The sequence below is a fragment of the Saccostrea cucullata genome, unplaced genomic scaffold (genome assembly GCF_032062105.1).
Source record: "Saccostrea cucullata isolate Sc308-1 unplaced genomic scaffold, CSIRO_AGI_Scuc_v1 ctg88, whole genome shotgun sequence".
Lineage (NCBI taxonomy): Eukaryota > Metazoa > Mollusca > Bivalvia > Ostreida > Ostreidae > Saccostrea > Saccostrea cuccullata.
In genome coordinates this window covers 607,238-622,858 of record NW_026930139.1, presented here as the reverse complement: position 1 = coordinate 622,858, position 15,621 = coordinate 607,238, and the positions used below count along the sequence as shown (strand labels likewise).

The window sequence follows — 15,621 nt, the reverse complement described above, 5'->3', positions numbered from 1 at the left end:
TATGTACATGTAAGTCTTTTGTAAACAAAAGTAAATGAAATATACACATATATTACGCAACAACTTTACAGACAAAGTGGGTGCATTTAATGCTAGTAAATAAGATTTTTAAAATCTGTTCTAAAATTCGAATATTTAGTAGAATGTAACAAAAAATGGCATTTATCTTCTACTTATATGATTGATACTGCACATGTGGAATAAGTTTTAACAAAGTGATTGAGGTCGGGCGGCTGATATCCTCATAGTGTGAAATACGTCATTGTTATTTAATTATGAAACACACCCATTAATTAACTAGTACAGTGTTATTTATTGGCAAATCCATCCATTTTTTTCAATACAATGGGCGCCGCAAAGCGGAGCATTCTCTCGTAAAGAGCATATCTTTTAATCAAGGCAATATTTGTTATTACAAATTTACTTCACTGAATTCCGTTCCGCACAGGACATAATCCCCAAACGAACCCACACGCAATCGCGTTACATCCGTTGTGAGTGGATTATAAACATTCTCTTCTAAGGTTCTTATTCTATCCAATGTTTGGCAAACTATTTCTTGATATACAGTAGAATATACAAGTGTTTGTTTAGAGCACAAAATACAAACTTGTCCGGATCCATGAGACCTATACCTTTCCTTGTTGTACACAATGCCATTGTTATTGTTGTCATTCATGTTTCTGAATAAAAAAAGAGTGCGCAATGTTTCGTGAATGTTCTTCAAAATAAAGATTTTTAGAGAGTAGTTCTTATATTTTTCCGCGAAATTTTATAGTATATATTTCCTGTATAGGAGAAATTTGGAATGACATATCATTAAACAGAAATTATATTCGCATGTTCCTCACCAGTGGGATTAATCCGCCACATAGTTGTATATAAACCGCTGCACTATCCCCATGGTGTACATTAGTACCAAAATGAACGTTACAGAGGGAGGGAAAAATGAACTGAACAAGTCAAAATTGATCAATGGTGAATATCCACCAGCAAAACGATTGAAGAGTAACGGATTAAACACGCTAGATAAGTAAGTTTCATTATTATAACCCTTTACACCGTGTGTCCAGCTTGATTCCCTTGTAACTGATTGCACGTGCGGAAGAGGCACGATCGTATAAAAGGCAACGACCAACGTACTACACATCATGTACAATACAGAGATTGGAGACCCACTCCCCAATGATCAATAACAATTGTATAATGTGGATTTTATTTCCTATAGGCCTACATATGAAAAAGTTTGTATTTATTAGACTTGATTCACGAACAAAATGAGACTTTTATATTAAAATCGTATTTAGACTCTATAATGTTCATTCATTTATGAATTGATTGTTAATTAATAAATATGTAGTCTATGACACTCTGTCAAAGTTGTTTTTTCATAGGGACCTACAGTATTATACAGAAGAAATATATCTGTGATCAAATTAGATTAGAGGTTTTACTATTTATTTATTTATGCAAGTAAATTTAAACAATAAAAAAATCTTTTGATGTACTCCAAATTGATCTCAAAATCAACCCTACTAACTAGATTACTGGGGTAAGGTGGGGGGGGGGCTAAATAGTTCCATGGGACCAAAACCATCAAAAAGATTTTTTTTTAAAAATGTTAATCCATTATACCTCAGACATTTAAACAGTCAAATTTCATTATTTGAAGCAAAGGGTCCTCTAAAATTGATGGCTCTTGTCATGATCAGGTGTTTTGGTGTCTAAGGACAGAGTTTTATTGATCTTAAAGTGAAATACATATTAAAATTCTTGAAAGTCTTCTCTGCTTCTCCAGGTTTTTTAGCAGACAAACTTAATTCTTTCTTAATTATGATGAGCATGAAACTTATGGCTAATTCTAAATATATGAAAAGAAAAGAATAACAACCACAACATTATTTTTATATATTTTGATAATGACTATGTCTAATGATATTTTCAGACCTTTAAAGAAGTTTTTTAAAAAAAACTCATTATTTTCTTTTTTTTTTTTTTTTAAGTGATAAATTGATATTTTGAAGACATCAATTTCATTGAGATTTAGCAAAGAGTGGGATATTTCATTGTAAAGAAGAACAATATGATATTAATAATTCTTAATTTTATTAACTATTAAAATAAAATATTTAGTTAAAACATGAATACACCATTAATGTATTTATTTACCCCCTCCTCCCAAACAATAAATACCGGGATATTAATAATTTCTTCTGTCTAGGATGTGATTAATCACACATATCAGGCATATATGATCTGCTGTGACAATAAAACTAAACATGGAAAGGCATAAGTTATTTGGTGACATTTTCAAAGGAAAAACCCATTGACTGTTTAATTGAACATAACTTGATTTCTTTTCTTTTTTAACTGTATTTCTTATATTAGATTCCCTCATCCCCAAAATCCTTGTTGCTTGAAATTTTGTTCATTAAACTATAATAGTGTAGTTAAAATATTTTTTTGAAAAATATGGAATGTAATTTGATCAATTCTTTAAAATTTTTGTATACTTAAAAGTTACAGAAATGGGGAATAATGATCTGGAATTTGTGACAGTAATTATATATTACGTACGTAACATTTGACTGATTTTGATTGAATGCAATTTTTAATTATTTTTCTCAAGCTTTCCTGTTTATAATTGTGAAAGTGGAAAAGCCTTAAATCAATTATAACCGGAGAAACAAGACTATAAACAGGAACATTTTGATTTTGAAATCTTGATATGTAAATATTTGGTATTTTGTACAGGTAATATTACCTTGGAGGTGCGTCTCCTTATTGACAGTTTTAACCATTCTGATTGGTTTAATAATCCATGCACTAAATATTTAAGATTTAGAACAAGGTTGCATGAGGACAGGTATATGTTCCTCTTTCAGACAGAGAGCTAAAAATACCCTTTGAATAAGTTTTTGATAGATATCATAAATAGAAAGACTTAATGGCTGATTTCAAAAGTCCATGCAAACATTTAAAAAATTGCATTTAACATGGAAGGTTTCTGGGTGAGACAATTATAGAGATTTGTATTTGCATGGTGATTGTTAGAAACTATTCATGCAGATTTTTTTTTTAGAGAATGCTATAGATTGAAACTTTATAATATGTCTGACCTATTTTCATTGGACACGTTTGCTGTAGTGTTCAGTACATGTGAACTTCCCATTTCAATGGAAATGGAGGTGTGCCCCTCTGTTGACATTTTCCAGGGTTTCTATTGGCTGAAGTGCAAGGGTGTGTTTCCATGTGATCGAAATACATAGAATGTTTAGAACTGTTGCATCAATTCGAACATATAAACTAGTTTAATTTTGTTTTAAAAGTTTTGAATATAATATAATTTGAAGATTTTATTTGGTTGTTGTTTTTAGCTCACCTGAGCCGAAGGCTCAAGTGAGCTTTTCTGATCACATTTTGTCCGTCGTCCGTCCGTCTGTCCGTCCGTCTGTCCGTCCGTCTGTCCGTCTGTAAACTTTTCACATTTTCGACTTCTTCTCAAGAACCACTGGGCCAATTTTGACCAAACTTGGTACAAAGCATCCTTGGGTGAAGGGAAATTTAAATTGTTAAAATAAAGGGACATATCCCCTCGCAAGGGGAGATAATCAAGAAAAGACAAAAATAGGGTTGGGTCATTAAAAAATCTTCTTCTCAAGAACCACTGGGCCAGTAAAGCTGAAACTTATGTGGAAGCATCCTGGGGTAGTGTAGATTCTAAATTGTTCAAATCATGACCCCCGGGGGAAGGGCGGGGCCACAATGGGGAATCAAATTTTTATATAGAAATATATAGGAAAAATCTTTGAAAATCTTCTTCTCAAGAACCACTGGGCCAGAAAAGCTGAAACTTATGTGGAAGCACCCTGGGGTAGTGTAGATACTAAATTGTTCAAATCATGACCCCCGGGGGAAGGGCGGGGCCACAATGGGGTATCAAAGTTTTACATAGAAATATATAGGAAAAATCTTTGAAAATCTTCTTCTCAAGAACCACTGGGCCAGAAAAGCTGAAACTTATGTGGAAGCATCCTAGTATAATGTAGATTCTAAATTGTTCAAATCATGACCCCCAAGGGAAGGGCGGGGCCACAATGGGGAATCAAAGTTTTATATAGAAATATATAGGAAAAATCTTTGAAAATCTTCTTCTCAAGAACCACTGGGCCAGAAAAGCTGAAACTTATGTGGAATCATCTTGGTATAATGTAGATTCTAAATTGTTCACATCATGACCCCCGGGGGAAGGGCGGGGCCACAATGGGGAATCAAAGTTTTACATAGAAATATATATTGGAAAAATCTTTGAAAATCTTCTTCTCAAGAACCAATGGGCCAGAAAAGCTGAAACTTATGTGGAAGCACCCTGGGGTAGTGTAAATTCTAAATTGTACAAATCATGACCCCCGGGGGAAGGGCGGGGCCACAATGGGGTATCAAAGTTTTACATAGAAATATATAGGAAAAATCATTGAAAATCTTCTTCTCAAGAACCACTGGGCCAGAAAAGCTGAAACTTATGTGGAAGCATCCTGGTATAATGTAGATTCTAAATTGTTCACATCATGACCCCCGGGAGAAGGGCGGGGCCACAATTTGGAATCAAAGTTTTAAATAGAAATATATAGGAAAAATCTTTGAAAATCTTCTTCTCAAGAACCACTGGGCCAGAAAAGCTGAAACTTATGTGGAAGCATCTTGGTATAATGTAGATTCTAAATTGTTCACATCATGACCCCCGGGAGAAGGGCGGGGCCACAATGGGGAATCAAAGTTTTACATAGAAATATATATTGGAAAAATCGTTGAAAATCTTCTTCTCAAGAACCACTGGGCCAGAAAAGCTGAAACTTATGTGGAAGCATCCTGGTATAATGTAGATTCTAAATTGTTAAAATAATGACCCCTGGGGGAAGGGTGGGGCTACAATGGGGAATCAAAGTTTTTTATAGAAATATATAGGAAAAATCTTTAAAAATCTTCTTCTCAAGAACCACTGGGCCAGAAAAGCTGAAACTTATGTGGAAGCACCCTGGGGTAGTGTAGATTCTAAATTGTTCAAATCATGACCCCCGGGGGAAGGGCGGGGCCACAATGGGGTATCAAAGTTTTACATAGAAATTTATAGGAAAAATCTTCTTCTTAAGAACCACTGGGCCAGAAAAGCTGAAACTTATGTGGAAGCATCCTGGTATAATGTAGATTCTAAATTGTTCAAATAATGACCCCCGGGTGAAGGGCGGGGCCACAATTTGGAATCAAAGTTTTATATAGAAATATATAGGAAAAATCTTTGAAAATCTTCTTCTCAAGAACCACTGGGCCAGAAAAAGTGAAGCTTATATATATAGAAGCATTCTAGGGTAGTGTAAATTCTAAATTATAGGAATCATGACCCCCGGGGGAAGGGCGGTGCCATTATAGGGAATCAAAGTTTTACATAGAAATATATAGGCAAAATCTTTGAAAATCTTCTTCTCAGGAACCACTGGGCCAAAAAAGCTGAAACATATGTGCCCATGGAAGGATCATGGGTTAGTGTAGATTTCAAAATGTCTAAATTATGATCAGTGGGGTAGGGTGGGGATGCATTATGTATAACAAGGGGGAAATCTGGTAAAGAACAGAATGGTCAAAGCTTCTCAGGTGAGCGATGTGGCCCATGGGCCTCTTGTTAGCAATTGTAGGATATATAAAAGTACAAAACAAAAAGCCAAGAAATAAGTAGAATTGAACAGTGTTATAATAATGTGAGAGCAATGCAATCACCCAAGTTACAGAAGGAGAGGGTTAATCGGCATGCAAGACAAGACAAGACTTTATTCTCATAAACTGCAGAATGCCTATAGCGTCAGATACATATTATGAATATTATTAATCAGATTGTGAATTATTATAAGGTATTCAGATTAAAGTTTACATTATTGAAATTTATTTCATAGAGGAAAATTTTCTAAAGCAAAAATTATTCCTATATGAAAAAAATAATGTAGTATTCTTGGAATTTAAACGCAGCAATAAAAATCCCAAGTATCACTTTCATTTGAGACTATCACGTTTAACCATAAGGCTTAGTACACTAGTCCTGAAGAATGGCATTTTTGTAATATGACCGTTGCCTGACTAAACTGTCTTGCAAGTTTTTCTCAGAAAGAAATGTGAGTGATGTGTCATTACTGTGTATTTGAATGTATATTTCTATAAAGTTTGAGGATAACTATAAACTTTCAAAAATGAAAATAGAGCAGACTCACTCACATTGAAAAATTGTGTTGTATAATATGAGAAAGTGATCCTTGCTGTCCTATTTATGTATGTATATGTTGTTTTTTTAAGCAAACAATTTAAATCTTTGTGAAATTTTTGCGAAATGTGGATTAGTTTGACATAAAGTATCAGTAAACTTAATTTTAAATGAAAAATCAAAAAAAAAAAAAAAAAAAAAAAAAGAATAATAATTGAGATTTCTTTTTCACCTTCATTGGATCAGGACTAGTGATGCAGGGGTCGGGGGTTCAATTCTCAGTCCAGTCATAAATTTTCTCCTTTCCTGTTACACACATTAATAAATATATTAAAAATAAACTATACTGGGTAATTAATCTGAATCAAATATGTACTACAGTATGAAGTGCTAAGTACATGTACAAGTTTACAGTTAAGTAACAACACTTGGAACTTAAAATTTTTGTGATCATGATGCATATAGATATAGATAATACATGTGTGGCGGTCAGCCGGGATCGATCGCCGGTGGCCAGATAGCTCAGTTGGTAGAGCACCTGACCGGAGTTTCAGGGGGCCCGGGTTCGAATCCCGGTCTGGTCCGCTGCATTTTCTCCTCTCCCGTTACATTTGGTGCCGTGCCATGCCCTAGAATTGACAGGTGAAAGACCTGCCAGGGATGAGCCTGGGTTGGGGTCTTTGGAGGGCCAAAGACCTTTAAGGAGGGAGGAATGTGGCGGTCAGCCGGGTTCGATCGCCGGTGGCCAGATAGCTCAGTTGGTGGAGCACCTGACCGCAGTTTCAGGGGGCCGGGTTTGAATCCCGGTCTGGTCCGCTGCATTTGGTGCCGTGCCATGCCCTAGAATTGACAGGTGAATTAAAGACCTGCCAGGGATGAGCCTGGGTTGAGGTCTTTGGAGGGCCAAAGACCTTTAAGGAGGGAGGAATGTGGCGGTCAGCCGGGTTCGATCGCCGGTGGCCAGATAGCTCAGTTGGTAGAGCACCTGACCGGAGTTTCAGGGGGCCCGGGTTCGAATCCCGGTCTGGTCCGCTGCATTTTCTCCTCTCCCGTTACACATGTATAGATAATATATTTAACAGAAACACTAATAGAAAAAAATTAGTTTTAAAACCTGGAGAGCACATGTACTTATTCACATGAGCTTCCCTTTTGCAGCTGAAATTAATTTGTTGTACTTATTTTATTGCAACAGACCTGCCAACCAAAATTGATGCTGCGGGGGGTCATGACCCAACATTCAGAATTGAAATGTTGGGTCATAGCGCGCGGCGACATTTTCGTTGGGGTTTGAGTAACAAAATGCTTCCTAATTTTTAGGCATCAATGCAAGCAGTCAAACACATGCATGTATATGTTATATTTTATTGCAGACTTAATTTTTACTTAGGACAGGTTACCTAAAATTGCTTGTATAAGAACACTTTTAGATTGATAGTAAGATTCAGATACTTTTAGTTCAATAGAATTTTTGCAAAGTTTAAAAAATTTAAAAGTTTCAGGGAAACATTTGTTAGATTCTACAATGATTAATTTTCAACATATTACACAATCAGAAAATTGTAATTTGACATTACATTGAAAGATTAATATTGAAAAATTGCTGCTGCAGGGGGTGGTGGTAAGAAATATGTGCCATCTAATTTTCTATTATTAATTTTAAAACACACAAAAAATAAATTAAATGAATCAAATACTACAAAATAAATAATGAAAGATACCTAACACCCCAAACAAAAACTTAAAATCGTTAGAGTCATGATGTGACTGACAAGTGGGTATTTCCTTCAGGCTTGTCATAGCCATTTAACAAAGAAACACAACGTATAATACTACATTTTTTTTGGGGGGGGGGAGAGAAATTCAATATACTTCATTTTAGACTCTTTTGCTTTATCTTAATATCATTTTCTTTTAACCACTACACTTAACAATAATTTCAATATATGAGAGCTGATAAAATCAGCTGTTATCAGTTATGCTTTGTAGTTTCGTTTTTTACTTTCGTTTTTTAAAAAAACGATCCCAATGTTTATCATATCATTGTATTTAATTAATTAATTTCTGTTTTTAATAAAATGATATTTAATTAACCTTTAAATCTATGTGGCTCACCATGCATATACCCCTTCAAATGGTTACGTATAATCCCCTAAATGCTCCAGGCATATTACCTGTACAGGGTGTCTTCTACCTATTCCCACTTTTTAAAAATCTCAATTCCACCTATTCCCACTTGCCTATAACAATAGATGTTTAGATAGTTTAACGATAATTAGACTAATTACATCCCCTCTTAGATTTACCTGTATTTTGTACATTTTAAGACAGAAATTAATAAATAAATTTGTCAGAAAATATTATTTATTTCCTTCAAAAATTGGGATTTGAGAGAGTAACAAAAAAAGGTCTAACAAGAAACTGCACTTTTATAGCTACATTTGTGAACAAATAATAAATAGATTTATCGAGGTAAGGATTTTAAATAAGTGGATTCTAGAATGAATAGATAAATGGGGAAAATATTTAATTCCCTGTAAAATCTTTTTCATTTTTTCAAATATTGGTTAAAAATTCTTATTATTTTAAAAAGCAAATATACCTGTCCTAACCTCTATGGGTATTCTTTAATCATTGTTTATATAGTTATTGTATGTTTTCATAGTTATTTGTTTGTTGACACAAAAATTCCACCTATTCCCACATGAAATCTTACCTTTTTCTACCTGATTTTCAAAAAGTGGGAATAGGTAGAATGAACCCCTGTACAGCTGTGTCAGTCTGCGATCAAGCGTGAAGTGATTTCCTGTGGCTAATTAACAGTTTTTTAACACCTCGGCAAACAAAGATACTAATCTGTGTGCATTGAATAAACAAGATGTTCATATCCTGATTTATAAAACACAAATCGGAAATTTTAGGATGAATTTTCAGATCTTTCTTGTTGAGACAAACATGCTTAATTAATATTGGGTCAAAAAATTGGGATGATCGATTTTGCGGGTGAAAACAATGACACACCGCGGGTCATTATGAGTGGGGGGTGAGAGGTCAATTTTGCGGGTGTAACCCACCGAATGCGGGTCACTTGGCAGGTCTGTTGCAAATTAAGCATTCAAACTTTGGGAGTATTTTCCACCCTTCAAGATGAATTAAGAGGTGACGTACCCAACAAACTTCAATTCTTTTCGTCACTCGATCTTTATGACTTATTGTATTCACCCAAGCAAAACTCATTCCTAAAGGTGAAAAGGATAGTGTGTTGACATGATGACTACAATAGTATTGCATCATATACCTGGATGTAAACAAATACATACATATAAAATTGTATAAAATCTCAGTATCTAAAGGATGCACCCCCTTCCTTAAGGTCCTGTTGTCTACTGATGAATGAAATCTGATGACGTCAAGTTTAGTACTTGACATATTAGAAGTTAAATAATACAAAATAATTCAAATATGGGAATCAGGATTTAATTGTGATCATTACCAAAAAAAAACATACTTTTACACAAATACATCCTTTGAACAGTTTTTCTTAGATCTGTAATAATATAATAATATTATTAAAGTGCTGATGAAAGTGTACTGTTAGCTAGATTACTTGTCCAGTTACTAGATCGCTCAGGTGTGACATAATGTTGATGTTTGAACTGGACAAAGATTAAGTTGGTTGCCCTTTCCTTAATAGGTTAAATGTAGCATTGGCACTGTGTGTAGCTTTTAAAAATGTGTAAATAGTAAGGCCTTTTGAATGAAAACGTCACTTAAGAAGCTTAGATTTTTTTCTTTAGACTGACTGTTATTGATATTCTAGCTTTATACAAAGTCTTTCAAAAGGTCAAACTCATTTTCACCTCTGACGTACGTACATGTATGTACATATAACTCAGTAAACAAGTGTACAACATTGATAGATCCTGGGCTTGCATCATTGTACACTCATGGCAGAATGTATAAGGTAATCACACGCTATAATAACACGGTAAAACTCGTCATGTTAATTTTGAATTAATTTTGGATTCTTTGGTAAACTTTTAACTGTAGTATCCAAGATTTTCACCTTATATGATAGAAATTAGCTAAATACAGTAAGAAAAAAAGCTCTGATAGTAAATGTCAGCTTATCAGCTTCACCAGCATTGCTTTCAATTCTGAGTTAGTTACTCCATTGGTTAATTAGCTAAGGTGATTTTACTATATTTGTACATGCATTTGAGGGAATAAAGGTTTCATAGTGTCCATCCATTTGTTTTGAAAATGCCATTCTTCCTACACTTTTTACTTGCTAAATGTCTGTGAATTAAATTGGGCATATGTACATGGTAAATACTGTAAACCAACTTTTATTTGTGTGCGAGAAATTTATGTGAGTTTGGTGAGAGACTCGACATCGCGAATATTTCTCGCAGCGAAACCAATCTTTATCGATAAAGTCTCTTTGTCTATCAACAACAGATGCAAAAAATGCTTGATCGCAAAAATTAATCGTCGCGAACTAGTTCTGGTAAATAACTGGTAAATAACGAAATAAAGTGCATAAAAGTTGGTTTACAGTATACACTATTTACATTTTTTTTTCAGTATCATTGAAAAATGTTGAGTCTTCAATTGTTAATAAAATAATAAGTAAACTTGTATCTGATTTAGTTTATCTTCAGTAAAGGGTCATGTGTAGTAAACTATTGTACTTGTGAGCATTTTTAATTTGTTGTTTAACATCCCTCTTGAGAATATTTCACTCTTATGGGGACACCACCATTTGCGGGTGGAGATCATTAAGCTGCAAATTTTGTCATATACTTAGGGTCATTGGGCAGTGAGGGATGTTTTTCATGCATACACCTACTGCAACACGGGACTTCTGTCTATTATACATGTAATAGGGTATTGTCCAAAAAAGAAATTTAACTTCTTGACATTCCACAATGAGATTAAAACATGCAACGTAAGGATTAACTCCTTTTTTCCCCATAGATATAAGCATATTATATGACATTGCATTTTACCTTATATATTTAAAGGATATAAATTATGTATAAACATACACATTTCATATACATGTATATATAGAGAGAGAACTTATTTTTTCAGTCAGTCTGCTCTGTATACTTCAAAAGGACATAATGACTTCATTGACCAGGTATAAGAAGAAGAGCCTGTTAATTTAAGGTGCTATGGAGAGATTTTATTTAAATTTATTTGTAATGTGAGTGTTTTTCTTGTTTCAGTCAGGGATCTCTAGAAGAGGTAGAGAGATTGGCCAAACTGATCAAGCAGAGGATAAGGCATGCTCCAAAACTTGGCATTGTCTGTGGATCGGGTCTGGGAGGGCTGGCAGATGTTGTGGAGGACAAACAGACTATTAAATACTCTGAGTTAGAGGGACTCCCAGTTAGTACAGGTAGGTCTGGGTCTTGACAGGTTTATAATGATAGATCAGGATCTGAACAGATTGATCAGGGTTAATAGTAAAATATGCGTCCAAGCAGGAAGAAAAAGGTCAGGGAGGTCAAAGTTAGTACAAGTAGGTGTTAGGTCATTACATGTACATCAAATAAGTAATGTTATGGAATATCAGGATCAGAATAGATTGCCGATAATCATCTCATGAAGGTTAGAGCTAGAATTGGAAGATAAGTTCAGTGGGAAAGATCTGTGTGGCTCAACACAGGCTGGTCAAGTTCACTGCATGTTTAGGGATATCTTTTTATGACTTGGAAACTATAAAAGCCATTATGGGTGTTGTTCATTAGTATCTTTTTTTCTTTCAATAAATCACACAATTTGCAAGTGATGGGACAACAGGGATTTTTTAAGAGTCTGTAGGAGAAGAAATAAAACCCTATTCCAAATTCTAAAAGTCAAACAAACAAAACAGGTATTTTTTCCCAAAATTTGTTTCAAAAGTCCCATAAAAATGAAAAATTAAAAGAAGCCTTTTGTATAATTGAATCTAAGAAAAAAAAGTCTCAGATTTCAATATTGACTTTAAAATTGTAAAATAAAACTTATTTCTAAAAAGTTGTCTAATTTTAAAAGCAAATTTCTATTTAACCAGTGATGTCAAGTTTTTATTGTATATGTGTCTTTTACAGAGTTTGTCTCACTCTGTTTTAATTGATTCCTTCTTTGATTACAGTTCCTGGTCATGTGGGACAGTTTGTGTTTGGTCTGCTGGATAAGGTACCAGTCATGTTGATGCAGGGGCGGGTCCATGTTTATGAGGGGTATCCTCTTCATCGTGTGAGTATATACTCGAAAACTGTGCTGAAAAATTTAGGCCTGGCATGTTATAGATCTTATCTTATCCTTATTAGCATCTGATAAAAAATTAATAAAACATATATTTCAGATTGTTTTGCCAATAAGGGTGATGTGGAAACTTGGAATAAAGAACCTGATTTTAACAAATGCAGCGGGAGGAATCAACCCAGAGTATAAAGTGGGGGACGTCATGATCATGAAGGACCACCTCAACCTTCCAGGATTCTGTGGGATAAATCCCCTCATAGGCATCAACGATGATAGGTGAGCACATTGAAATTAAGCCAAAACACAAAACAAGGCCAAACTACAAAACAAGTGACATCACCAGAAATCAGACACATAGAACATAAGACTAAACCATTTAACAACAGTGAATACTGAAATCACTTTAACCAGACATATACTTACCCAGGTAGATCGAACATGTTTGTGCAACTGTAAATTTCAGACAAAATATTGTAGTATGCTATAGATTTTTTGTAAACAATAAACAAAACAAAGAGAGAAAGAGAAAAAAAAGACATTATTTCAATGATTGAATTCTTTTTAATAATCAAATAATTGAACCTTGAACTCTCAAGAGTACAATCTGTATTTGATTTTTAGAAATAGTACCAGCATTAACCAGTTTTTATCAAGGCAGGTCAAACTAAATTTCAACATGAATTGCATCATTTCCTGTAACTTAAAGTAGGACTGCAGGTGTTATCAAGGTTTTACAAAATACTGGCAGTTAATGTCAAGATAGAGTTATTCATTCAATTCATTTCAGTTTAATTTAATGTTATTGATATGGACAAACCTCATGTTATTAGGGACGAAGTTTTCCCCCCATATTTTTCAATTTTATTCAAGTGATGGCAAAGTAGGGATGATTATTTTAAGTAATGAGCCCTTTATTGAAATGATTAAATTCATCTACTGGTTCCATTCTAGCCCATAGAATCAGTGTTTAGGCTCAGGGGTGGAGTTAAGTTGGTCATGAAGTGAAAATTTTAGTCACACATTTGAACATTTCCAGTCTCCAGGGTGAGGCTTAGTTAGTTATCATATGGAAATACATTAACTGAACAAAGAATTTCCAGCGTCTACCCAAATTGTGAAATTCCTGGTTTCAGCAGATTGGCCTCAGGGTGGAGTTGAGTCGGTTATGTATTGAAGATACAACTTAAATTTTTTTTTAGCTCAACTGAGCTACAAGCATCTTTATTTTTCTTGCAAAAAATTAAATTTATGATTATGCTTGATCTGCAGTGAATCAGGTGTTGAAAAACCACATGCATAATTCAACACCTGCATACATAATATAAAATTTCTCTACATTTATAAAGCTGTTTATGTTTTCCAGAATTGGTCCAAGATTTCCACCAATGTCTGATGCATACAACAAAGAATATAGAGAAATTGCAAAGGAAACAGCCAAAGAGCTGGGATTTTCTGACTTTATACGAGAGGGAGTCTATAGCTTCCTGACTGGGCCAACATTTGAAACGGTGACAGAGTGCAGATTGTTACGCTTGATTGGAACTGATGCCACAGGTGTGTGTAGTTTATGTATAACTCAGCTGTTATCAAGGCTTTTGTGTCATTCTGTTGTCAAAAAATTAATTTTTATTTGTCCTTGCTTTACTGAACTGCTAAAGAGATTATTTTTAAACTTTATACTGGAAATTTACTGGCTAATATTTATGTTCTGTAGGAATGAGCACAGTACCTGAGGCCATTGTAGCCCGTCACTGTGGAATGGAAGTCCTAGCTATGTCTCTAATTACAAACTCGTGTGTGATGGAATTCGACTCTGACCAGACGGCCAACCATGAAGAGGTGCTAGAAACCGGCAAGTCACGCTCCAGTGACATGCAGAAACTCATCACAAAAATCGTAGAGAAGATCGCAGCTGAGTGATTTCTCTGTCCCACCCACTCCATGGCATAATCCACAGCTAACCCTCTCATTAATTCCACGACATAATCCACAGTTAACCCACTCAATAATTATTGTAGGCGGTTTTGTTGAATTCAGATCTGAACAAAATTTGGTATATGATTTTTCAACTTTTTTCCCCATTTGACAGGAATTCATAGAATGGGTTTTTATCTCAGGCTTATTGATGGTTAAATGGCTCAATGATCTCAATTCGAGGGGTTTTTTTTAGTAATTGAATGTTGATCAAATTTTTTTATTGTATTTTTTTGAAAAAAAATAATTAAATAAATTATATATACTCACATTTAGATAACCGCATCAGTATTTTCAGGAGCAAGAAGATACTTCCAGTGCAACAATCTTTGGAGATGTGTATTAACTTTTATAGCATTTATTTTCTTGAAGAAGGGGAGGCTAGGAAGATTCTCAAACAAACTAGGAAAATAAATTCATATTGTGTAACAGAGAGAAATAGGGAAACAGGAAGAAAAAAATAGATAATAAAATGTGTAAACTGAAAAAAAAAACTTGCAGAAAATTTATGTGAAGGAATAGTCAACCACTTGTTCACAACTGATACATTCGTATATATTCAGCATTGATTTGCATTATTCATCTTCACGTTCTTTTTACAAGACAAAGCTTTAATTTTAAACAAGGTTGTGTAACCATATATATTTATATATATAAATACATTCAACCATTTTTTGAGGTGGTGTATTTTGGGATAATTTATTTTTCTCATTTGATGTAGAGGTTTGGTGTATTTTTTAATTTTTATATACATTTATGTATTTATTTATCATTAAGTGCTGCATCCTTTATTAAACTAAATATGTAAAGCAGCAAAACTTGCAGTCCTTGAATTTATTTTGCTATATCCATTATTTGTCAAGTGTTTATTATGAATTAGCATGTTTTCCTTCAAGTATGAAATATTAAGGTCAGTATTTACTACAAGGGCTACCTTAGATTTCTTAAGTTTTTTAATGAATTGAATTTCAAATGTAAATACCCAGGTACCCCTTTAAAATATTTGGAATTTTTTGAGAATTCACTAAAGAGAGATATAAATTTTGTTATCTTTAACCTCAACGGGACACTCAGTTTCCTTTGTTTAGAAATTTTTTATATAAAAGTCCATTATAACCATTAAATTATAAAAGGAAATTGAT

At 34.0% G+C, this 15,621-nt stretch overlaps 1 protein-coding gene across 2 annotated transcripts; it reads left to right on the top strand.

Annotated features, from left to right (window-relative positions):
- Positions 1–922: 922 nt before the first annotated feature.
- Positions 923–15,154, top strand: LOC134283040 (purine nucleoside phosphorylase-like). 2 transcript variants are annotated; one of them, XM_062765476.1, is made up of 6 exons: positions 923–1,033; positions 11,482–11,654; positions 12,393–12,496; positions 12,606–12,781; positions 13,869–14,059; positions 14,220–15,154. In XM_062765476.1, the coding sequence occupies exons 1-6, from the start codon at positions 924–926 to the stop codon at positions 14,423–14,425; spliced, it is 960 nt and encodes a 319-aa protein (XP_062621460.1). In that variant the 5' UTR covers position 923; the 3' UTR covers positions 14,426–15,154. The 2 variants fall into 2 exon arrangements, with proteins under 2 accessions (XP_062621460.1, XP_062621461.1); XM_062765477.1 differs by lacking the exon at positions 923–1,033 and adding an exon at positions 10,168–10,211.
- The last annotated feature ends 467 nt before the right edge of the window (positions 15,155–15,621 follow it).

Excerpts from the sequence above, each read along its gene's own strand:
- LOC134283040 (XM_062765476.1), top strand. The coding sequence starts at position 924 with ATGAACGTTACAGAGGGAGGGAAAAATGAACTGAACAAGTCAAAATTG. Across the intron at positions 1,034-11,481 it reads GGATTAAACACGCTAGATAA|TCAGGGATCTCTAGAAGAGG; the intron begins GTAAGTTTCATT and ends TTCTTGTTTCAG. Across the intron at positions 11,655-12,392 it reads GGGACTCCCAGTTAGTACAG|TTCCTGGTCATGTGGGACAG; the intron begins GTAGGTCTGGGT and ends CTTTGATTACAG.